The sequence below is a fragment of the Notechis scutatus genome, chromosome 1 (genome assembly GCF_049901735.1).
Source record: "Notechis scutatus isolate UNSWTSFEM ecotype Mainland chromosome 1, rNotScu1.2, whole genome shotgun sequence".
NCBI lineage: Eukaryota > Metazoa > Chordata > Lepidosauria > Squamata > Elapidae > Notechis > Notechis scutatus.
In genome coordinates, this window is record NC_142009.1 from 143,306,177 (window position 1) to 143,332,542 (window position 26,366).

Here is a 26,366-nt window from a genome sequence, read left to right on the forward strand (position 1 = left end):
GCATTTTAATTGTATATTTTTTGTTTAATTCAGTAACCAACTGAACTATTATGTAGTATAGTAGACAGGCTGGCTTCTGGTGATGCTTTCATATGTATTTGGCCAACAATTATTCTTCGGTCCATTGTCTTTGTTCCTCTAGAAACAGATTCTAAGGAAGCCTCTCAGTAAGTTTTCTAAGAAAGACAGGCCTGTTAAGGAACATTTTGTTCCAAGGACAACTGGCTCATTCTTTTGCCTCTTATTTTAAGCTGTGCTTTTAAGATTGTATCCCCCACCCCCAATCCAAAACTTATAGCCGAACAGCAGATCTATAGTTCAGCATACTTGCTCAGCAACTATAGCATTAAATTTGCTTAAGTTTACCTCACAGCATTTCTCATCAAGCCAGATTTGGCTTCACTGAGTGACAGTGACTATGGTGAGTAATTTACTGACGCAGAATGTTAGATCCATGGATTTGAAAGATATTTTCTCAAAACCTAGCAAATGTAAACATAGGCCAAAAGATTCATTCTTCCAGTAAGCTAAAAGAGATCTGGTAAATCCTCATATCCTGAGGCAGTAAATCTGCAGAACCAAAAATAACTAAAAAGATGTGTAAAATTTATAAGATAAGTTTCTGAAACCATTATAAAGCAGTCATAAATACTGAAAGGATATATATTCTTCTACAGCATGTAATTTAATAAATATAACAGAAAATTATAATAGGTATATCACAACCAGGGATGGGATTCTACCGGTTCTGTCCACCTCTGTAGAACAGGTTGTTCTGAAGAGCAGCAGACATACAACCGGTTCTATGTCTGCTGCTGTTTTGGCCCATCCACCTGCCCAGGCTCTTACCTGTCCTTTATTTCCTGCTTTTTCAACCTCAGCTGCTTTGTGCAGCATAGCTGCAGTTGAAAAACCAGGAAAAAAGAGCTTTTCCAACCACTGTGCACCTGCATGCAGCACTGCTCAGCTGTCCGGGCAGCTCAACAGGTTGTAAATTGCACTTGCGCGACTCACTCATGCGCGTGCGATGCAGAGCAACAGAACCAGTACTTACACCGGTCAGATCCCATCCCTGATCACAACCCCCATCAGCATATTTTGGGAACAAAATGGAGCCCATTAACGGCACTCACAACGAAAGCAATGGAATTAGCAAGAGTCTTATGCAGAGGCCTTTGACTCGGAAGTAATAGTGAATGCCATCAAAGCTTGGATGGTGAGTTTTATGCTAAAATCAGAATATCTTAATATCTAGTAGACATCCAGAAACATTTCTGATAGCTCACTTGCTACAATCCTAAATTATGGGATTTATTTCTACTAGCAGTTAAGCAGAGACATTTTTGTTAGGCGTGAAAAATGGGCTCTTTGGCAGCCCAAAATTAGAAAACATAAGTGAAATTGCTGTGTGGACATTAACTTTTATGTGAGATATTTTTTTTAATTATAGGACTTTGATTTTTTCTACAATAGTAAACAATGTAGAGTCCTTTGATACTAAAAAGAGACTTATTGAGCTTTCACAGTGCACTGAACCATTATGTCCTTACTTAATTCTGACTTAGCATTTTATATAAACCTAGCCAGAATAACAGAGTTGGAAGGGACCTTGGAGGTCTTCTAGTCCACCCCCCTACTTAAGCAGGAAATCCTATACCATTCCAGACTAGTGGCTGTTCAGTCTCTTTTTAAAAGTCTCCAGTGAGCCACAGTCATTTACTGTAGCTAAACAAACAATGGCTTATGACAGTGTTTGAAGCCAACTACTGAAGCATAGAAATGGGAACTATTGTCTTTAAAAAGTAATAGTAAATAACCCAACCCATATTATTTTAATTATCCTCGGCTTTTTATGAATATAGCTCGGCTGGTGTAAATGCCAGACCAATCAAACCAGTTTCAGAAGAATTTTTACTATTTTAGTCCTATTAAAATTGATACCGTTCAGTGCTTAATTCTAGTCGGCTGGTTAGTTGACCAACTTGAAATAGAACAGGTTTGGGATATTTAAAATAGTGTTCTCACCCACTGTAAACAGATTTTAATAGATAACAGGACTGCAACTAATAATTTCCAAGACAGACAAAACATGGAACTTTCAGTCAAAAGAATTTGCTAGCCACAAAACAACAATTTTAACGATAATTTTGAAGCATCCTCTGTAGGGAATGCTGTTACATTCCTCAGACAGAAAAAAAGCTGAAACAATTGTTCTGAATTCTGAATCTCACATGACTGTAGTCACACCACTTCTTCTGGCATATGGCTTCATTTTTGAACAACCTGAGTTTGTTTTGACTTGTTAATGTAACTCAGGCAAGTAACTAGAGAGCAGACAGCTGTCTATAATATGTATAGATAGCTTTCCATATGTAATGTGAATTTGAAAAAGGAATATTGCCAGCCTTCAAAATACAATCAGATGGTTAATCAGCCAAAATAAATATGGTTAGCAGGTGTAATGAGATCTATGAAGCTTAGCCCTGTGGGGGTAGATGGAGTCTGTGTACATATCCTGTCTATAAACTAAAATTTCCGAAAGCAGCTTTGAGTTTGAAGGAACTTTACACCATACCATAAAATAATGCCTTAACTAATCAATTTCAGTGAAATGTTTTGATGAGAAGGTGTGCGCAGGGGCACACTCTGCGTAGAAATAAACCACTTGTGGTTATAAAAGATGAGTAATGTATGCCTGAATGAGATAACAAAAGCAATTTAAAAATTAAGATTATTTGGAAACATACTTTTGTCCTTTCATCTTCAAATCATGTAAAACAATAGTTTAAAAAAACTTCTTAATTTCATAAATTAGGTTCATTAATTACCCCATGTGTACACTACAAAATAAGTGGATAATATAGCTATGCAACATTTGAATTCAGAGGCAAAATAGTACTTGACAGAGTGTGGAAACATGGATATAATTCTATGTACAACTCTTGATAGCACCTGTATGTTCTCCCAAGGTCAAATACTTGCTTCATAATCCTAGGGATAGATAGGTCTTTAAGTAATAGAAGTCTAATAAGTAAGGAGTATGATACCAATATAAATGGGGGAGGAGTGATATATCTCCCTATTATTTTTATACAATGTTCTATAGCAGGAATACAGAAAAGCTTGATTCTTGCTGGTGTAGTTCTTATAGGTTCCATATATCCTAACTCTGGAATAATTCACTGATAAACCTCATAAAAGTTAGGTTAAAAAGCTCCTTTAATGCTAGCTTGAGCAAATTGGTTGGCTTTGAGTGGAGTTCTGATTGACTTCCTAATATCTTTATAAGGCCTGACTAACTATTCAGTGCATCCATTCTCCAATGCTAGGCTGATAAAAAAAGGACAGAAATCATTAATTATTAGACATTATTCTTTGGAAGCAAAAAAAAATCCCCTCTTGAATTGTTGGGGGAAGTTATTGATTTCCTGCCACAGTGTGAAATGTTTGACCTTTATAATGTGAGCAGAGATTACTGGGCCAATAAATGACATCATTCTATTTAAACTTTTGGGGACAAGGAAAAAAACTAATACACCATACAATTCAAGTATTTACTGATTTCTAAAATGTATTCCAGACAACTTCTAGTAATACATAAAATTGTACAAATGCACAGTTTGACGCTTTGTACTACGTATAGCATTTCAGGTATAATATCTATATGCACCACCTAAAAGTTTTAATTCCCTTCTCTCTTGTTGGTTTTCCAATTTACCGTTATACGCGCCTAAATTTTGACAGTGCATAACCCAATCTACTCCTTTCCATAGACATACTTAATTGCTAATGCAACTTTCCTGTCTTTAAATATGATTACAGGTACTCCTCAATTTACAACCGCATTGAACCCCAAATTTTTGTTGCTAAGTGAAACATTTGTTAAATGAGTTTTGCCCCATTTTACAACTTTTCTTGCCACAGTTGTTAAGTGAATCACTGCAGCTATTAAGTTGGTGACAAGGTTGTTAAGTGAATCTGGTTTCCCCATTGACTTTGCTTGTCAGAAGGTCACAAAATGTGATTGAACATATGACTCAGAGGTGGTACTCAGCAGGTTCTGACCAGTTCTGAAGAACCGGTAGCGGAAATTTTGAGTAGTTCAGAGAACCGGCAAATACCACCTCTGACTGGCCCCGCCCTGATCTATTCTCTGCCTCCCGAGTCCCAGCTGATTGGGTGGGTCTTCTTTGGTTGCCCTGCACAGGAGAACAGAGCTGGAAAGTAGGTTCGTGGGGTGGGGAGGCAATGAGGAGTTTGCAGTATCCTTCCCCTGGAGTGGGGTGGAGATTTTACAGTATCCTTCCCCTGCCATGCCCACCAAGCCACGCCCACAGAACCAGTAGTAAAAAAAATTTGAATCCCACCACTGATATGATCCCCAGGACACTGCAACCCTCATAAATATGAGTCAGTTGCCAAGCCTCTAAATTTTGATCATGTGACCATGGGACTGGTGCAGTGGCCATAAGTGTGGGAAATGGTCATAAATCACTTTTTTCAGTAATATTGTAACTTTGAATGGTCAGTAAATGAACTGTTGTAAGTCGAGGACTACCTGTATTCTCAGCAACTGTACCCTTTGGTTGTTTCAGCAGTGTTTTCCAGCTGCAGTCTCAAGCATTCACAAAGAGTCAAGGAAAGACAGCTATAACCTTCATCCTAGTCCCTTTCCCACCAGAATTTGTCGCCAAACTGTAATTTTAATTTGGGCAGAAGGAGAGCATCATTAAAGAACACGAGGAACAATTATATCAACTCCATTTAATTGTGAGATCAGCAGTGCTCTCTGAGGGATCAGGAACTCCACAATTCCACCCTGAGCTACATCACTTCTCTTCTATTGTATTTAATTTGAATAAAATGAAACAAGGTTATATGTTTCTTTTCTTCCCTAGCTTCATAAAAGTGTCTTGGTATGCTACTCAGGTGCAGACTTCACTCCGAAATACATTGCACATTCTTGTTTTATAGCAGGGATTTCCAAACTCAGCAACTTTAAGACTTGTGAACTTCACCTCCCAGAATTCCCCAGCTAGCTGGACATTGAAGTTCACAAGTCTTAAAGTTGCTGAGTTTGGAGATCCCTGTTTTATAGGGACAGAAGCCCTCCTAAGCAATAAGAAATGTCATCTTTGTTTCTACCCATTATGTGCAGTAAAGTAAGTTAGGGAACTGTTGGAAGCTCCTACAACCATTAAATGCAATACAGATCATGAAAATTTGTGTATTTGCCTCAATTCACCCAAAGAAGGGATTCAGAGTTTCCTGAGTTGTCCAACAATTCTGAGCTTGGTTGTTTTGTCACAGATGTTTCATTACTCAAATTAGATAACGTAATCAGTGCTGAAATTGTTGAGTGAGCACTGTAGTATTACCTAGTTTGGGTCTGAAACATCTTCAAGAAAACAGCCAAGCTCAGGAAATATCAAGGACCCCCTCATTTTTACAAATACCCTCCTTTATTGATATATTTTAGTGAGATGGTATTTGTCTAGTTATAGAAGATAATCTACTCAGTCCATTGTTTGGGTGGGTTTATGTCCTTTTGCTTATCTCATAGAAATCATGATCAAAATCCATCTTGTTTAACTTTGTTCAAGGCTGTCCATCTTCATGGAAGCCATATTTGTTCTCTGTGTGTTTGCTTGCTTTTTTAATGTATTTGTTTTCATGTAATTTGTTTTGTTGATTGGGTCAAGAACTTTCTTGTCATGCAATATACCCTGATCTGTGTGCCACACAGCAGCTCTGTTTCCTCATCTTGCCAATATTATGCTGTCCCCAGAAGAAGAAAAGGATATAATTTTCTTTTCCATTTCTGGCAAGTCATGTTAGATCAATAAATCTCTGCTGGGTATTATGCTCTCCATGAGCAGCTTTTGTGATTGATTAAACACCTTCGCTTTGTTTTGGTGCTTAATCATTTGGAGCAGCCATTTATTGCTTGGTATATTATGAAGAGAAGACATTATCACAAAATTATTCCAGAGAGAAATAACAATCTGAAGTTATCCAAATATTGGGTTTTTTTTAAAAAAAAAAATCTAATAGTGGTTAAAAGTATTCACAGGTTTCTAGATGCATTTACCTTCCTTTGTCTCCAGGGAGAATTGAGTATGATTAATCACTTACAGAACTATTGATATAATTAACATATATAAATGTTAGCAACTTGTGACAAAAGCATGGACAGAAATACTCTCACCCAGATTCACATTCTACCTTGTACTCTCTGTCTTTTGCAAAAAGTGAGGTTTTTTTTCCCATCTATGATTTTCCTGTTAAGCAAGTCGAAAAAATGCTGCCTTACCTTAACAGATTTAACTACTAGCTATTGTACTTGTTGCTGTTTTCATCAGCATAGATGCAATGGATGATGGAATGAGTAAGCACATCCTCATCAATAACAATGTGGTACCAGTGAGAAAAAGGCACATAGGGAGATGAAAGAGATTTTGCACAAACTGAAGCAACAAAATAATTGAGTAATTTAAGCCAGTTGTGAACTACGTGCAGTGCCCAAATGTACCATTCTCTATTTTGTTTTCTGTATAAAAGTACAGTATTTCATAGGAAAATTTGTAAGCTTTTACCCAGGTAAAATGCAACCATGTTTGTAAAGGTACCAAAATCACTGAGGTAAACACTATATTCTCAAGTTTAGGTATTAAAACTTTTGGTAGCATCAGAGCAGAGTTGCCTTAAATAGGAATCATAGTAATGTGCTAGATCTAGCGGTTAAGGCACCAGGTTAAACACCAACTGACTGCGAGTTCTAGTCCTGCCTTAGGCATGGAAGCCAGCTGGGTGACTTTGTGCCAGTCATTCTCTCAGACCAATTCACCTCACAGGGTGGTGGTTGTGGGAGAAAATAGGAAGAAGGAATATTAGGTATGTTCACCGTCTTGAGTTATATATAAAGGAGGGATAATAAAATAAATGATGTTGTCATCATTGGAAGACTTGAGAGCTGCTGAAAGCTGATACAAATGTTGGTGTTAATTCCGACACAGGTTTCAATGGCAGAGTACCCGGACTTGAACCCACCTTAAAACCAATTAAGGTTTCTGTGAGGAGGTGCTGATGGCTCTAACCATTTAAAAGGCGTTTGCTTTCCTATGCTAACAGACTTTCCTCCCCTTTTCTCGATATTACCAAATGCTTTTTATTTTTGTTTTGTCTTTCAGGTATAACCCAACTTTAGCATTTTGAAGCAGCTATATCCATGTGCCAGCCGTTAGGAACTGGGCCTTTCCCCCCCCCCCCCCCAACACCCCACCACCCTCCCCGTGTATCTATTTTTTGTCTGATAAGTTCACAAGCACTAATGCACACTTGAAATGCAGGCGCTATTTTGATCACCCAATTGTTTAGCACTTTACGCAGGAAAAAGCGGTAGGCCACAGTCATGTGACTTCGAGAGGATGGCTGCTGGCTGGCTGTGGCAGAGCTGGTCGTTGTTCCACCCCCGTCCCTCCTTTGCTCTAACCATTTTGTCTGTCTATCTCGTCTTGTATTTAGTTTTCAAAGCAATACCATGAGGGGTCTCCTTCCTTCCTCTATTTTTTTTTTAAAGCGCCTTAAAGGGAACAATATATTTTTAGGGTCAACCAATGTGTCGATAACAAATGTGCAGGTTATTTTCAAATTGCCTGCAGCCTTGAGAATACGAAGAATTTTTAAGCTCCATTTTGCCATTTACTTTCTATTTGGAGATATAATTCCATGTATTTTATGAAGGATGCAGCTCCTGGGAACAAAAAAAGAGATAAGGTGTTCATTTACAAAGCAGAGTTTATTTTTCTCCTGCTTGGTTTTGTTATTCAATGATGGAGAGATGTGAACTGTAAACATAAAAATGTATTGCTTCCCTTTGAAATTTAATCCTATTCCATATTTTCATTAATGTTGGCTGGTTTTGTTCTTAATTTTTGTTCATTTCGTTGGTTTGCGATTTTTTTGCATGAATATGCAGAGTAGCAATAAACTGATTTATTTATTTTTTTGGGTGTGCAGATTTTTCTCTTTCAGATCCAGTAATAAAAACCCTTTTAAGTTCATCTGTTCTTTAAGATACAGTATTTTTTTTATTCTTAAACAAAAACAAGAAGAGTCTATGTCAGTGAATTTATAATTTGATTTTTCTGGGCATCAGTAAGTGACAACCGCTGGGGGAAAGTTAATGTCCTGTAAGAATTTCGTTGTCTGCTGTTGCTAGGTCACCCCGGGACAGTAGCCGAAGCAGTGAGAAGCTGGAGCTGGAATTATCAAATCTCACAGCGGATGTTCTGGAACTGCTGCTGGAATTTGTTTATACAGGTTCCTTAGTAATAGATTCTGCCAACGCCAAAACCCTTCTCGAGGCTGCCAGCAAATTCCAGTTTCATACATTCTGCAAAGTCTGTGTCTCTTTTCTAGGTAAGTATTGACGCTATTTCCTTCTGTTTTGCCTTTCAGCTCCTGTAGGATAATATGTGGACTATAGCATTTTACATTCTGTAACTGTCCAAGAAGCATAAAGCCCTAGAATTGCCCTTAGAAATACCTTCAAATGGAACAGAGAAGGAATCATTCATATATTCCGGCAAACTTTTTATCTTAATTCAGACTAACTGTGGAATTAAAAAGCACTTTGAAACTGGGATTCCTCACTCCACCCACTTGAACTTTTGGGGACAATGCTACAAGCAAAATGGAATCCAACATTCCTGTCGCATCCTTTCCCTATTTACTTACTATTTATGGTCGCAAGCCCAAGGTTATGGCAAAGGCAAGAAACCTTGCTCTTCTTTTGGGGGGCTTGAATTATTTCCCAATTCTGCCCCACCAACATCATTACAGCCATCCTAGTTGCTGAAAGAGGGCTCATCTGGAGGGCTCGTGAGATGAGCATTCTGGGTTTACTAATGCCCAAATGGGGCTTAAGGCATTTGTGCTTTCTGATTTCATTGTATTTGCTTGGTCCAGATTTTATTCATAGAATTTAAAGATGGATATCTCATGGTATTTGCCACCCTAGTGCAGATTTAATAACTGTGCTCCGGCATGTTTTAATAGATGGTATAGATTTTATAATAGCCCACAAATTTATCTGTACACATTATCTCTAAAGATTCAGCTATTATAACACAATATATTTATTTCCACTAAATCAATATGAAACTTTCCTTTTCCAATACTTAATATTTGAATTCAGTGAACTGTGTTATAGTTATGCAATGGGGAGACTTGGCTGCAAGTTTCATTATATATGAGGAACTTAGAGGCTTGCATTCTCATTTGGAGAATTCATAAAATATAATTGCTTGTTTTGATTTATAGCCCTTGCTGGATTGAGTTGCAGAAACAGGTCGTAGAATATTTGCTGTATGAAAAGTTTAGAGAAAAGCATTTTAGTTGGACTCATTTTTCATTTTATCATAAGCATTGCATCACTTTAAAGCCCCATTTCCAGCATTCTTCTGAGAGACTCTAATGGAAAAACTAGTTAGGTCTTCTCACTATGTTACAGAGGCAAATTGGCTTAGGGATTAATTTTCTATTTGAATTTGTATTCCTCTTCCTCTCCTCTTCCATTTTCTTTTAGATGGCTTTAAGTAACCTAAAGATTGAAGAGAATATTTAGAGCAGTTCTCTATCTTCCTTGCTGTCTTGTGGGTGATTTTTAATGTGTTTTTATTATTATTATTATTATGGAAATAAAATAAACAGATACACAGGGGGAAATGTAATATGATTTCTAAATACAGTGCTTTCCCATGAAAACTTGCAATATTAGTACGACTGAATACAGCACCTCAAGGTTTTAACCGGGTAAGAAAGAACATGATCTGAATAGGAATCAATGAATGTAGCAGAATTTATAATTCAGTCTACTGTCTTTATTGCTTAAGAAGGAAAAAGAATGATGAAATTATATTGCTGCTTGTGGACTAACACAGCTGCAATTATACCTCTGCTTGTCAGCCATTCAGACTGGAGAATCTTGAGTTTTCATATCAGGTTAAGCCACATTTTATCAAAATGTTCTGAATAAAGCATAGTTGGATGGGTTTGCATGGTGCCATAGGTCATAAGCCATGCTTAACAAATCTTTAGAGCTGGATTAGCTCATTGGGTATGTTAAGACATACCCAATCCTGACTTGGAACCATATGTAAGTCTCCCTTTCATTTGCATATCTTTGGATTCGTGAAGATGTAGTTTTTGAGATCTCTTAATCATGGTTAGCAGATTGTTAGTGAGTGATGAAGTCTCAACCCGTCTTATATGTATTCCTTCCACTTGTCTGAACATGATGAAGCATTATATTGGCACTAACACTGGCTGCCATAAAGACTAAAACAATTCAGTTTAAACAACCTCTCAATTTTAAATCTTGGGTGATGGGATGCTTTTAAAATATATACCTGAACTATCAATCAGAATTAACGATGCTGATATAAAACTATTCATTAGTAAGCAGGCATGTTAAAGAAGCAGTAAAACAAAAGAAACTTAAGAGTAAGTTTTTATATTGTTCTACAAGCCAATGCCTCAGAAATTGGAAGCATTATATCTCCCCTTGATCCTTTGATAGCAAAATTATTCAAGAGAACTGAGTCTTGTTATTATAAGAGTGATATAGATTTCAAAATAATTTTAACCCTTAAAAATCATTAGCAAACATGAAGACTAGTAAGTTACTTTCTAAATATTATGGCTGAATTACCGTCCAAAAAATCTTTGCCACTGCTACGTGCACATAAAGCACTTTCCAAATGAAACTTATTTTGCTAATATAACAGCATTAGAGACAAACTAGACAGCCCCATGACCTGTTGAGTCATGGTTTCAGAGATATTTACTTACCTAGATCAACAGGATGACCACAGCCAGGCAAAAAAAAAACCAAACAAACAGTAGGATTGGTTTCTGACTTCCTTCTCTGTTGACTTTGCTTGTGAGAAGCTGGCAGGGAGGATAAGAAATCATGACTAGAGTTGGCCATCACAGTATGGCAGTGCTGCGGCAGCCACAAATTTGGCAATACAAGCGGTGTGAAAGTCCTTTAAATTTCATTTTCACAGGAGTAAAAAGTCACAGATGTACCTGTTCTTTAAGTTAGCAAATGTACCTTGATTCCATGCACCATTTGGATTAATTGAAGGTTACAACCGACAGAATTTTAGTAGCGCACATGTCAAGCAAGACCAGTTCAAAACCTCAATACATTGTTACAAAAACACAGTTATTCATTTATTCAGATTTTGTGGCTGTGGTATCCTTAAGACAACTTTGTCCAATTGGTTTCCATTTTAGAAAGGACCAAGCTTTCTGGAGAAGATAGTTGCCGCTGTCTGTCACTTAATCCCCTTGGATACATTTGGTTAGTCTCCTACCAAGTAGTATCGAGGGCACATTTTACCTTAAATTACAGGAAACTACATGTTTGGTGATTTCTAATTGATACAAGGGACTACATAAATAAAGATAGATCCTTGATGTAAAAATAAAATATTTTTGTTTTTCCGCTGAAAAATCTTCCTTTCTCATAAGAAATTTCCCCCCTCCAAATAGGATATTTTATCCAAGTAAAAGTATATCTTTACCCTGATCAATATGGGATTCAGATTATTTTCTCTTCCCTTTGAAATGTCTTTCATTTTTTTTTCCTCTGGGATGACACTCTTAAGGCTCCTGAAGAATCTTTTACTAAGTGTTTATTTATTTTAATCTTTTTTAAGGTTTTTTTCTTGAGGATTTAGTTACTCTAATCTTTTTCTGAGGACTTACAATTATTTATGGAATTAATTTCAAGAATTGTTTAATCCAAAATCCTTGAGTTTTAATTGGTAAACAACTGCAAAGTCACTGCTGCAGTGTGGGGTGGGGAGGTAGAAGAAGCAGTATCCTTAACTGCACCAACATCTTTGGTTTCTGGGACCACAATAATAATAAATGTTAAAAACTGAGGTGTTTTTTTTTTAATGAAATCTAAGGTTCTCAGGATGTTGAACCATGTATCTTAATGCTACCTTCTGTATCCTTCAATGATCTCATGGAACTGCTACGTTTACACAGCCCTTAATATCACCCCTAGTCTTGACTGTTCATGTTCCCTCTTAATAAGGTTAATATTTAAGATATGCTGGGCTCATTTTGTATTTATATTATTACCTTTATTATGCACATTTGTTATCTTACTGTGTTTTTAATACCTGAGGCAAAATCCTTCATCTCCAATCACCCTTTGAGATTCCAGATGGCATTCAAATGGCATGAGCCATGGTGGCGCAGTCGTTAGAATGCAGTATTGCAGGCTAATTCAGCTCACTGCCAGGAATTCGATCCTCACCGGTTCCAGGTTCACTCAGCCTTCCATCCTTTCAAGGCCGGTAAAATGAGGACAAAGATTGTTGGGGGTAATATGCTGACTCTGTTAATTGCTTCGAGAGTGCTGTGAAGTGGTATATAAGTCTAAGTGCTATTGCTATTAAATGACAATCAGAACCAAGAAATGACAGGCCACATGTACGATGAGTAAATGCCATCATCATGGTACACGTTTGTGACCTGTGGCATGTAATAATATTGGTCAAGAAAATGGAAGACCTGTCCTATACCTTTTGTTTCTTATGTTCTTTTTAGAAAAACAGTTGACTGCTAGCAATTGCTTAGGAATATTAGCCATGGCTGAAGCAATGCAGTGCAGCGAACTATACAATATGGCAAAGGCCTACGCCCTGCAGATTTTCCCAGAAGTGGCAAATCAAGAGGAGATTCTTAATATCTCAAAGGATGATGTCATTTCCTATATGTCAAATGACAGCCTCAACACAAAAACAGAAGAACTGGTTTACGAAACAGTGATAAAGTGGATTAAAAAAGATCCCTCAGTCAGAGCACAGGTAAGGATATAGCAGACTTTATGAGATTCCTACTCTTCCTTTTATTTTTCAGTAAAGTACTTTTCCATCAAATGCTGCTTGCTTCTTTTTCAAATCTAAAGGTTGCTACCAATAGATGAGAGCAAAGAAAAAATGCAAATGTGTATAAAAAAATACTGAGTTTCGTCATATGATTGCTGTATCTGATTAAAATTAAAAGACTCATATTTGTTGCCAGGACAACACAAAAAATAGATAGAAGGATTAGTATTGGGTGAGGTATGCCTCCCAAAATGGAAGGCAGTTTTTTTTTTAAAAAAAGCAAACAAATGATGCCTCTTCAGAAAAAAAAAAAACAAGAAAGTACTGAGCATTGCATGCTGATTACATAATTGGCTTATGAACATGGTATACTAAGAGGAGCTACACTAGATCAGTGCTGACTGTGCAAGTATCAGTAAATATTTTGGGGGGCAACTCTCTCCAGATAGTTACTTTGCTAGCAGTTGATCCTAATTGAGATAAAAATTCAGATAAAAGGTTATAAATTCTGTCCTAGTTCTGAGAACCCTTAATAGTAAAAATGTTGTCATTTTTATAAGAATTACTAGAGCAGCACGTAAATTTACCAGTTGTCTTAGCTGATTAAGATTTATAGTGAGCTAACTTCACACATTATCGATCTAAAGTATAAGAATTGACTCAGTGATCAAGTAGTCTCTTCATTTGCTTCTCCTATAAGTTCAGCTCAATGAAGTTGTGGCCAAGGTGATATTGTTATTGTGTCTGACATTTATAAGATGCCTCTATGGCATGTTCCATGTACATAACCGGTTTGTATTCTTTGTTGTTTCATCAGGGCAAAATTATGCTTTTCAGAATTTAGCAAATGTTAACAGAACTATGATGAAGTAGAATCATAGTATTTTGGAATTACAATCAAACTAAGCAAATACCTTAATGCCATAGCTTCACCCTATAAGTTACAGTGTTCAACCATTCTTACTTCACTCACATAAACAAGTATATTTTATAAGACAGTTTTAAAATTTGTTGTCTATTTAATATGCACGAAGATAGAATATCAGAAGCACACTACTTCTTACAAAAAGAGTTTTCAATAAGTCACCCCTTCCAATGGGGGCTTAGTTTCTGCTTATGGGTTTCAGGAGTTCAACAGTACAAATATTGTTAAATTAAAACTTCTGAACAGAAGGAAGGTAGGTTGATTCATTTTGTACAATAATTTAATAGAGTCCAGAATAGTGGAAAATCCAAAATAACTATGAAATTATTCCAAAGATATAACAGGGTCTTTAGGTATTTATGTTTGGATTTATGCCAGTGTTTTTAAATAAGATATAACTGTGGACAAGGTGGGGAGTAATTATCTCTTTTTGCTGAACATATACATTTTGCCCAAAATCTCTTCACCTTTTTTTTTACTCCAGGATTTAATCAAATAATCCCCATAAATACTATGGTATCCATTACAACCAAAACTGGTTTTACAACCTCCCAAATTTTCTTAGTGTGGAGATCAGTAAAATCTTATGAGATGTAGGCTAATTAAAATACCCAGAAGACTAACAAGGTTATCCCATCATTCAAAATATTCTGGGTACTAGTATAATATGGAAAGTATACAGGAAGTACATTTGAAATCACTGGCAATCTAAAATAGTCCAACATATTTCAGAAGCTGTTGTACTGCCAAAGGAATACTGAAAGACATTAAATTACACTCAATGCAAAGGGCAGCAGATCAGAAAGCTGGATAAAGAATAGTAACAGGATGGACCTAGAATGAAGAGTGCCCTGCATGAGGCAAGATTTCAGCACATGGTTAATTTTACAGTCAACAATATTCACACAAAGAGCCCAGTTCTACTGAACCAATAGTGTTCTCCTGCCTTAGAAGTAATGTGAAACAAATTTCAATATTCTGTACTACTCTCTCCTTCTGAATGGCCTAAAGGAGACTAGTTCTTGCTTTTGTTTCCACTGATAATTAATCTCAGCTTCATTAACCTATATTAACACTTCATATTTTGAAGCTGATCTGTGTAAAAAAATAAGCAGGGTGTAGTTATAATCTATGAATCTTGCTTTACATGCTGTGATAAGATGGTAAATTGAATGTAAATCCTATCAAATTTCTGGAAAGATGAAAGAGAAGTTCATAACCTGGGATGAAGCTTTTGTTCAACCTTGGGCTCCATTGACGATGGAGCTCACTCCTGCTTGTCATCAAGAAATCATGGTTTATAATTATGATGAGTTTATTTATTTTGCTCCGTGGACAGTGGTGGGCTGCAAATTTTTTAACAACCAGTTCTCTGGCTGGGTAAGCGTGGCCGGTTGGTCATGTTACTGGGTGAATGATGTCACACATCACACCCAGCCTGCCTCCCGGCCACTTGCCTCAAAGGAAGAGGTGGAATTAGCCCCAACTGGCTGGCCCCACCCCGCTCGTTTTTCGGGCCACTTTTGGGGCTGTTTTCAGGCCATTTTTGGCCCAGAAAACAGCCAAAAAACAGGCTGGGCCAGGGCCAACCAGTGGTGGGATTTGCCCGTTCACCAAACTGCACCTAATCTTAACTACCTGTTTGTGAGAACCGGTGCAAACCAGCAGCAGCCTACCTCTGTCTGTGGACCATTCAGCGTCAGTAGCATCTTCTGAATCAAATACTTGGAATAGCAGTATACTGAGGCCAAAAGATATCGCACAGAAAACGTTATTCGTTTTGCACTGTTGCTTTTTTTCTCTTCCCTGCTGGCTAAAATTCACACTCAAGTTGTAAGAGGTGGTTTCATTTTTTCCCCCTTTGCCATTGCTACCGTTGCTTTTTCTGCTCTCCCGTTCATACCATTCAGACATATTTTTTTTTACACTGGACTGCATTTTCTTCTCATCATAGTTCTCTTCCGACATGCCTTTTTGTTTTATTATAATATTCTTATTTGCTTTGCCCAAGAGTTTCTCATTTCTTATTTTAAATGTTTGTGTATGTTTCTGTGAATATGTTTGCAGTTAAAGTATTGCTCAGATAGTGATGATTAGTTCCTGTCATGTGGTATGGATAAATCAGTTTTCAAGATGACTGCCATAACTTGTTTTCTCCCTCAGTGGCTATATCCTATATTAGAGATAGTCCTTGACTTGTGACTGGTTGTTTAAAATGGCTGTTCAAAGTGGCCTCAGAAAGAGTGCTTTAGGGCCTGCAAAGCACTTCTGACTGTTGTAAAACTTTGTGCCTCCCCTTCCTCTTGCGATCACACAACTACGTTTTGAACAATTGGCAATCCATTCGCACTTAACAACTTGCTGCCAAGAGTCCCATGAGCATGTGATTGCCATTTGCAATCTTCTCTGCTAGCTTCCCAGAAAGTCAGTGGGGCTGGCTGAAAGAGCTGCCTGCCAAGTGGAGCTGAACATCTCTGCTAGGCTATGGAAACAGAGCTTGGATCATGGAGATCCAAACTCTTATTTCTGTAGCCTAGCAGAGGCATTATCTTCTCTAGACTGCAGATCACAAAGATCTGAGCTTCATTTCTGCAGTCCTTGGGAGAGGCTTCCCACCCCTCCATACACAGAAACAGAGCTCAGATCCAGAAGGTTTGGTCCGGAAGTCTGATCCATTTGTTCAGCCCTTTAGAGGTGTTCCTCTCCATACAGAGAACCAGAGCTCCACACAGCTTCAGAACCAGAGCTGCACACAGCGTTTTGGAGGAGTTCTCTTCTGTGCATAGAGAGAAGCTAAAATCCTTCAGCATGCAGCTCTTTTACTCCATTCACTTAACAACCTCAGAGATTGCTTAACAACTGCAACTGGGATTGAATCATTGAACAAATCAATCATAAGGCATCTATCACTTAACAACTGCTTCAATCGGCAACCAAGATTCAAATCGCAATTTTGGTTTTAAGTCAAGTACTCCCAGTATCTGAAGATAGTCACATAAATGCCATCTTCTAACATAGAAGATGTTCTTTCTTAGGATGCTTTCATAAAAATCCCGTTTTAAATTTTCATAATGGCATCTTTAGTTCTGGAACTCATGAAGAGATTACACTGGGGACAGTATAGAAAGTCAAGCTCAATAGCCTTGAAAATGTGTGTTTAAAAATAGCTGTAGATATATTAATGGCACTTTCTGTGGTCAAGAAATGTAATGCAAGATTTTACATTGACTAGACACTAAGTCGTATAAAGAGAGATGGACGGAGCTGGCTATATTTAGTTTTGGTAGACTAAAGGATAGTGGAGTGATGATATGACAATCTTCTTGAAATACCTGAAGGATGTCAAACAGAAGATTAAAACTACTTTTTTATTATCTCAGAGTGCAGGACACAGACTAACACATTAAGTGATAGGAGGGCAGATCCCAATTCAGTGGCTTTGGGGGAGGGGGAGATGACCTTTCTAACTGTAGTAGCAGCAGTTGGCAGTGGGACCAATTTGCCAGGAAGGTGACGGGCTCATTTTCACTAGAAAGGTGGAAGCATAAGCTAAGACAACCACCTGTCAAAATCCATTAATTTGGATTTTGGCATTCAGCAAGGGATTAGACTCAGTGGTCAGAACAGCTCTTTCAGATGGGATTGACATCAGAATTAATCCTGAAAATGGCTTAGAATAAGCCACAAGTAAGGTAGCATATTTTAATTAAAATATTAAAAGCCATCATTTAAGAATAATCACAAATATATCAGTAATATTAGCATTTGTACATTTAAATGATTTCAACAGAAAATCACCTCAGATTCCCAAAGTTTGTGTGATCAATTATTTATTTGCCCACCATTGATTAAAAAAAACAATGGCCTGATCTCCTTTTACAGGGAGTTTCAGAGGCTGCAAGCAACCTATGAGGAGATATTGCTTACTGTCATTTTGTATTCCCCCTAATCATCTCTTGCAGATTAGGATACCTTATCCATACATTCTAAAAGCTGAGCAGATTCAAATGAGAAAATAACCTATCTAGCCTGTCTCTTAGTCATACAAGAATTTGTGTGTCCGAAGCAGTACCTGGCATTCTATTCAAAAACTCTATGGTAGCTGCGTCTGTAACACCTCTCATTTAAGTGGAACTGGCCTACTTTTTGGGTGCAACATTCTGTAGTAGCTGAAGTTTCTAAATATTTTTCAAAGTCAACCTGATATAGAACACACTAAAATAGTCCAAACAAATTATAACTAATGCATACATCAAACCATCTCTAGAATTGTACACAATTGGCCCACGACCCTTAACTGTGCAAATATTCATGTACTTATTTCAGCATTTACACTGTGCCAAATCCAACCAAGCAGAGGTCATTATGGCCAAGGAATACCCACAGAGTTTAAAGGATGTCTTTCTATCCTCAGACATTAAAACCTCAGGTGGTTTTAATTTCTAGTCTCAGTTTGCCTTTAAGAAGTTTTGTTTGGATTAAGCTTTAATTTATTTACCCTCATTACCCTATTGACAACATAAAGTTGTGATTTAAAACTTGAATCATTTCCTTGGATTTAAATGGGAAAAAGAGGTCGAGTTGCGTTCATCAGCATAGGAGCCATGGTGGCATAGTTGTTAGAATACAGTACTGCAGGCTACTTCTGTCGGCTGCCTGCAATTTGGCAGTTCAAATCTCACCAGGCTCAAGGTTGACTCAGCCTTCCATCCTTCCGAGGTGGGTAAAATGAGGACCCAGATTGTTGGGGGCAATAGGCTGACTCTGTAAACTGCTTAGAGAGGGCTGCAAAGCATTATGAAGCGGTGTATAAATCTAAGTGCTATTGCTGTATTTGGTGATGCTGCTGTTCAAAACACCGGTCACCTTCTCTCAGCAGTATAAGTACCGGTATATATTAAGTAGCAGTGAGGATAATCTGGAATCGTTAGGGATGCTCTAGGTCAGTGTTTTCCAACTAACTGCTGCTATTAGAAATTTGTTTGTTAAAGGAACACAAGCCTTAAAGCTATAGCACCTTCACATAGAAGCCCAAAGAATCTGAGAGAAATTACAGTCATGTGAGGTCAGATCGACTTCTTCTGAATCATTCTCAGAGCCTGAAGAATCCTCCTGCTGAGTTATTTGAACATTTGCCTCAGTATGAGGTCAGGTTTCCCAACAGCCCTATAACGAAGTCTTTGAGACTGCCTTGCGTTCAAATGGGAGATGCCTGGGGATTGTTCAATGAGATCAGTATGAGGTGGCAAGCTGTCTGGAATGGCAATTTATCCGCCCTTAGCCATCTTTCTCGGAAGTCACTAAAAAATGTTTTAGGCCATTTTGAATGCCTTTGGGAAATAACGAAGCCCAAACAGAACTGCAGTAGCTTTACGCGTTCTAGAATTTCCTCCAAAACATTTATGGAAAATTCTCAGAGGAAAAATCAGTGTGGGAAGTGTTTGCAGAAGGGAGACATGAAGGTGAGTGGTACCCACACCGAGGTATCTATCATATGTCAGGCATATTACAGCCATCGTGGGCTTCCTTATGACCTGTTCTGATCCACAGTTTGTACATTTCATATCTCTACTTTAAAATGACTTAAGAATCCTGTTTACATGGATTGCATCAGACTATTTTAAGAGAGCTCTAAGAAGCTGAGACATGTTGGAAGAGCAAATGCTTATTTTTTTTCCAAAGGTCATTCAATATTCTTGCAGAAGAAGAAAGAAGAACTCAATATTTATTAAGCTAATGCTTTGTAAATAACTATATCCCAGTGCTTTGGAATTGAATGCCAACTGCAGGCAATAACATTTCTGAAATTATCGGAGTGCCTCTAATCATCTGGTTTTATGTTTAAAAATAAAATAAAAAATTGGAGAAAGCAACCAGCTTAGATGCTCTCTTCTTGAATAATTAGGCTATATCATGTGGCAGTGAGAACAGATTGTTGGCTGGAGACTTGCCTTTTAATTACTTGACAACATGGAAAGCCTGGAGCTGAATGAAGAATCTCCAAAAATCCCTCAGCTGTTATACTACATTTTTAAGATCACAAAATGAAAAACTAAGACACCAAATACTTTTCATCAGGTGGAATCTTCAAATTACAAAGCAGATGGATTTAAAACCCAAAGTAAGGAACATCCCTTCTTGGCCTATCTGCAATTTGTGTCTTAAGTGGAGTTTTCCATTTCTGCTATGTGAGAAATTTCTTCCCAGGAATAAAATCTTGTTCCTTGAAATAGCATTTCCCATGGAAATGCATTTTGGCTGTAGGTTATATCCTATACATAAGTAGTATACCCTCATTGGAATTTTCTTGAATGAGTTTTTTAAAGAAGTATAATAAAAAAGCTCATTTAAAACAACCTCATCTCCCTATGTGCAATGAGGCTTTAAATTAGCCTCCACTGAGATCAGAGCAACCTATTATAAAGCCTCATTGCTGCATGAAGGGAGCTTTGCAGAGGGGTCAGTGCTGTAGTAGGAAAGTGTAAGACTTCTTAGTACTACCCCTCAAAAATCACTTCCTCTCTACACACATACTCTGCTCATGCTATAGAATAGCCTGTGTGGTTGTCAGGAGTTACCATCTTAAGTCCATGTGCGATGTGGTGTAGATGAGAGAGAGGGTGTTGGTACTTACCTGACATACCCGTTCTCTTTGAGCTGTGAAGAGCATCCAGTAGTGGGAGGTGCTTCAGTCTCTGCATGTCTAGGCTGGGCTTGATTTGTGGAACGCTCCTCCTCCTCCACGGGACTCCTCCCCGGCGTTCCCCAGTTTTGGCAAAGACGAGAAAAATAAACACCCTCACCCTCAATGCCCTAACAATTCGTTGGCCAAAACAGGGCCCCACCAGACGGAAAAAGGGTGGGGCTGGATGCTCTTCACAGCTCAAAGAGAATGGGCGTGTCAGATAAGTACCAACGCCCTTTCTCCCATGAGCTGTTCAGAGCATCCAGTAGTGGGACATACCAAAGCTTGGCCTGTCCTACGGGAGGGACTCCGTCTGGCTTGGAATCCCCTCCTGGTCCCCGTGGACCCGTTGCAGAACTCTTCTGCCAAAGGAGGCCTCAGCAGATGCAAACACATCTATTTTATAATGCCTAATGAATGGCGATGGAGAGACCCAGGTTGCGGCCCGACAAATTTCAGTTATTGGTGCCTGCGTGGCCCACGCTGCTGATGTTGCAGTGCTCCTTGTTGGATGAGCTATTATGCCCCTGGGCACCTGCAGTGATTGAGTCTGACACATTTTCACTATCGCGGCCCGTAGCCCACGGCCTATTGTGGAAGATGAGACCTTGTATCCCTGAGTGTTGTGCTGAAATGACATAAATAAAGCTTCCGTTTTTCTGAAAGTCACTGTGCGGTGAATATATATGTGCAATGCTCGTCTCACATCAAGCCGATGCCATTGTAGTTCCAACCCTTGGGATGGCCGGGGACAGAAATTAGGAAGCATCAGGTCTTGTGCCCTGTGAAAACCCGAATTAATTTTGGGTATAAACGTAGGATCAGGATGAAGGACCACCCGGTCAGAATGGAAGATGGAAAGGTCTTGTCTGATTGACAAAGCTGCCAGTTCCGAAAGATGACAAGCAGAAGTGATCGCTACAAGGAAAACTATGCATCAGAAATTGGAGACTTGATGATTTCAAGGGTTCGAAAGGGTACTTAGTGAGTGCAACGAGGACCTTGTTAAAGTCCCAAGTGGGATAACGGTGAACCGCTGGTGGGTGTAAATTTGTGGCTCCTCGAAGGAAACTCCCTATGCGTGGGTGATGAGAAAGAGACAGTAGACCCTCACAAGTGACAACCGATGCCAAGGCCGCCACCTGTCTTTTCAACGTATTAGGTGATAATCCCTTATGAAACCCCTCTTGTAAAAAAACTCTAGGATTTGAGCCACTGATGGAGAGATGGGATCAATGTGAGACTTACTACATCCTTTGCAGAAACTGGACCACGTGGCATTGTAAATGCGAGTTGTTGAGGGGCGTCTGGCAGCTTGGATGGTGGCGATAACCCTGTTGGAAAACTTTTTGCTCTTCAAACATCTCCACTCAACCTCCAGACGGTTAGGTGCAACCATTGAGGGTCCGGATGTTGAAGGGGTCCCTGGGTTAGCAAAACCCTGTCCGGTAGAATTCTCCATGGTGTTGATAAGGATAGACTGCAGAGGTCTGCAAACCACGGCCGTCTGGGCCAGTAAGGAGCTACTAGCAGCAGCTCCGCCCTCTTGTCCAGCAGCTTCTGGATGACCTTGGGGATCAGTGGAAGTGGTGGGAATGCGTACAGAAGACCCAGGGGCCAACGGCAGCGGAGCGCATTGAAGTTCTCCGCTCCTTGCGAGGGGTACCTGGAAATGAATCTGGGGAGCTGAGAGTTGAGGGGGGAAGCGAACAAGTCTACTACCAGCTGCCTGAATCTCCTGACCGCCCCTTGAAACAGGGTCAGATGGAGGCGCCACTCTGATTGATCGATCGTGGCCCTGCTTAGCCAATCTGCCTGTGTATTCGACAGGCCCGAAATGTGCTCTGCTCTGATGAAAAGCAGGTTGTTCTCTGCCCAACAACACAAGTGCTCCGCTTCCCGCATAAGGTGTTTCAACTGTGTGCCCCCTTGTTTGTTTATGTGAGCTTTTGCTGTTATGTTGTTGGTCAATATTAGTATGTGTTAATTGCGTACCTGTGGAAGGAAGCTGTGGAGAGCCAGGTGTACTGCTTGAAGCTCCAGCCAGTGGGCTGTGAGCGATTGAAAGTGAGCTCCCCATCCAAACAGGCTGGAATCGGTGGTGATGGTAAGTCTGTGGGGCTCTTTGAAGAGACAACCTCTGTTGATGACTGGTCTGGTCCACCAGTGGAGAGATATGGGGACCTTTGATAGTACCTTGACCTTGTATTTGGAGTTGCTTCGGCCGGAGCTCTGGTATGGGAGCAGGAACTACTGAAGGGATCTAGTGTGGAGCCAGGCCCAAGGAATAATAGATATACATGAGATCATCTTGCCTAACAATTTTGATAGTTCAGCTAGGGACACCCTCTTATGAACCCTGATTTCCTTAACTAATTGATGAATGCTGTTTTGTCTATCTGGTGACAGGAAAACTTTGCCTTCCACCATATCTATGACTGCCCCCAGATGGATTAATCGAGTCGAAGGTGTTAAATGACTCTTTTTCCAATTGATTGAGAACCTGTGTTGTTGTAGGGATTGTAATGTGGTCTGAGTATCTCTGACTGCTTGATGATGGGAAGATGACAAAATTAATATGTCATCGAGGTAACACGAGCTGTACAGGGATACCTTGGAGATGAGCAGCGAGAGCTGCAAGAACCTTTGTGAAGGTCCTGGGGGCAGAAGCTAGTCCGAAAGGAAGGGCCACATATTCGAAATGGTGGTTATTGTAACAGAATCTCAAAAATTTATAGTAGGAAGGCTGAATAAAAATATGTAGGTACACCTCTGTCAGATCTATAGACGTAAGGACGTCACCTTTTCTGATGCTGAGTAAGATAGATTGTAAGGTGTGCATTTTAAACTTGTGATATACTAAGAAACAGTTAAGATGCTTCAGATCTAATATTGCTCTCCACCCCACCCCACCCGAACTTTTGGGAACAACAAAAAGATGTGAATAGCAACCTCGCCCTCGTTGGTTAGTAGCTACTGGTTGGATGGCTCATATGTCTAGTAGATGTTGGATAGCTGTTTCCATAAGATTGAGTTTAACGGGATCTCTGGAAAGAAGACACGACATAAAGAAGTCTGGGGGAGTGGATTGAAACTCCAGTGCAAGGCCAAATCTGATCATGTCTCTGACCCAGGAATCAGAGATTGAGGAGTCTCATTGGTCCGCGAATAATTTAAGGCGTCCGCCAATGGGAGTCGGGTCCAGGGAGTTATCTTGGACACCGAAAGGACCTGTTTCCTGTTCCCCTAAAGGATCTATTGGATTGACCACCCCTTCTGCTCCTATCCCCGAAGTCGGACCTGTCTGGCTGCTGCCCTGGTCTGAATGATGGGCGTCTCTGGTATCTGGGTGAGAAGGGTCCCTGATAAAAGGGCCGAAAGGATCCCCTCTGAAAGGACTGAGAGTTTCTAGAATCTGACATCCGAAAAAGGGAAGGTAGAATTTTCTTTTTCTTTTGGGTTTCGATTAGCAGCGGGTCGAGGGCAGGGCCAAACAGTCTGTCTCCCGCAATAGGAGAAGAAGCCAGCTTGCATTTGTGCTTAATGTCCGCTTGCCAATGCTTTAACCATAGTAAGCCTCACGCTGTGACATGTGAAGTAATGGCTCTGGCTGAAAACTTGACTGCATGAAAGGTTGTGTCAGCTGAGAATTCAGCGGCTGCTATAAGTTTTGCAATATCTTGGTGCGCTCTAATGTTGGAATTGGGGACATGCTCCCGTAAGAGACGGAGCCACCTGAGAGAAGAATGGGTAAAGAAGGAATGGCCGCTCTAATGGCCCACACATCAGACTGATGGGCCCTGTATAGGACCAGCTCGGCCCGTTTTTCCTCTGGCTCTAATGCTTCCAGCGCTTCACTGGGAATGGAGGAAGAGGACGCTAATCCCACTATAGGTTTGTCTACCTCGGGAGTATTCAACAATTTTGAGAAATCAGGGGCCAAATTAAAATATTTCCTCTCATATCCCGTGGGGGCAGGGTACACTGCTGCAGACGCTGCCCACTGTTTCTGTACCAGGTCCGAAAACATGTGAGGAACTGGAATCACATCTGCCTTGACTACCGGTTGGTTGAAAATTAGATCTTCTGGTCCCTTTTCTGAAGGAGTTGGAGTGGTAGAAGGGGCCGACTTGTTCAGGTGTACAATGTTTTTTGCCTTAAACAAGAGTGATCTGAATAGTTGTGGGTGGAATAAGCCTGTAAAAACAGGTTGATCGGAAACAATGCCCTCATCCTCAGACATTCCCCTTTCTAAGGGGTCTGCTTCTGACAGGGGCTCGCTGTCATGTATTGATCCTGATTCAATCTGTTCCATTTGATCAATTTGATCCACTTCTTCCGCCTCCTCCTCCTCCATCGGCCCTTGGAGGGGCATTTCCCCCTGTAACTGTACCTGGGTATAGTGTTGCTCTGATCTGGTCAACGACCTTAGCGATTGAGAATCATAATCAGCAGTTACGGGATGTTCCCTGGTCAGAACTGCGTGTTGAAGACCTGCTTCAATTCCCTGGCAGATTGCCAGCTCCATCCACACCTTCATCCTCTCTGGAACTTCCTCTGGAAGAATGTCGTCCTGTCAAAGACCGGCAGACATTGGAGTGAATGTAGCTTCAGGAGCCCTTCGCGTAACAGGTAACTGGGCCTGTTGACTCTGGGGAACCAAGCTACGTCTGGATGAGAGGGAGAGATCTAGGGGAGGAGGAGGGTGGGAAGAGGTTGACGGTCCTGGACTGGGGGGCGGAAAGTCCTGTGAGGCCCTGTGTGCCTCCCTTGCACACTTATCTATTTGCTTTTCTAATGCTTTATGGTGCCTGTTGGCATCCTTTTCTGAAGCTTTAGAATGACCTTTTGTCTGCTTAGATTTGTGCTGAGATTTAGCTTTGACCCTTAATGTTGAGGTCTGAGAGCTACTACCACCTGCCATTTTGATTGAAAGAAATGCAGTATGCTCGTTATTCAAAGCGATACTGGGGAGGTGGTTGGCACGCCCAGGGGCCTGATCCAAGAAGGGACCGGTTGCCCTGATAATATCTTATCTCCTTTTTTTTTTTTAGGATATATGTATATATAATATGAGTCATATCACAGTAATAATATCTTTTGTTATTAAGATATTAATACTGCATATTTTATTATTGTTATTGTTATTGGAGTGAATGATAATCACCAATAGATATAGATATAGATATATAAATTAGTAGAAATACAGCTTGATATAGTGAATATCCAAACAGCCAAATTAAGAACGCCTGAAAGGCCAAGATAATAAAGAAAGGCCTTCAACAGCTTCCCTGCACAGGCGGACATGGGCCTGGGTGCTCGCTGTTGTGCCGCTGGGTGGGTAAGGCTGTGAGGGTTAAGCCAACAATAGTGCACAGATGGCCTCGAATCTAATAAGAAAATGAGGTGTAATAATTCCTTAGGTTATCTGAAGAGAAACCTCTGATCAGGAAGGAAAACTACCTCACACAGCTCGAGTTACAAATAGCACAGCCACGCGGTCTTTAAAACAAAGGCAAAACAATGGCCATTACATTTGGCATGAGCGCACTTCCCAGCAACAAACTCCTGCCGCGTGGAGAAAATGCCTCCAACGGCTTCTCCTTGTGCTAAAAAATGGCTGGGAAAGGGCTGGAAAGAATTAAGCTTTTATGCTTTCCACACCAAGATGGCGTTCTGAGGGGGAAAATCAAATGATACAACTCAGATGAGGGTGAAAACGCCTGCGCCGCCATTGCCGATGTAGAAAAGGCAATGCAGAATCACGATGGCAGGGGGTAGAACAAGCAGTTGAGGGGAGGCTCGGAGCAATGCCGAAGCCGCCCGCTGCTTCGGGGCGCGA

At 39.9% G+C, this 26,366-nt stretch overlaps 1 protein-coding gene across 7 annotated transcripts in view; it reads left to right on the forward strand.

Annotated features, from left to right (window-relative positions):
* Positions 1–26,366, forward strand: part of KLHL29 (kelch like family member 29) — a 445,820-nt gene that overhangs the window by 353,874 nt on the left and 65,580 nt on the right. For all 7 annotated transcript variants that reach the window (XM_087947359.1, XM_026675543.2, XM_026675541.2 and 4 more), the window contains 2 exons: positions 8,222–8,421; positions 12,634–12,893. In XM_087947359.1, coding sequence (XP_087803485.1) covers positions 8,222–8,421; positions 12,634–12,893 — 460 coding nt within the window. The remainder of the gene's footprint in view (positions 1–8,221; positions 8,422–12,633; positions 12,894–26,366) is intronic.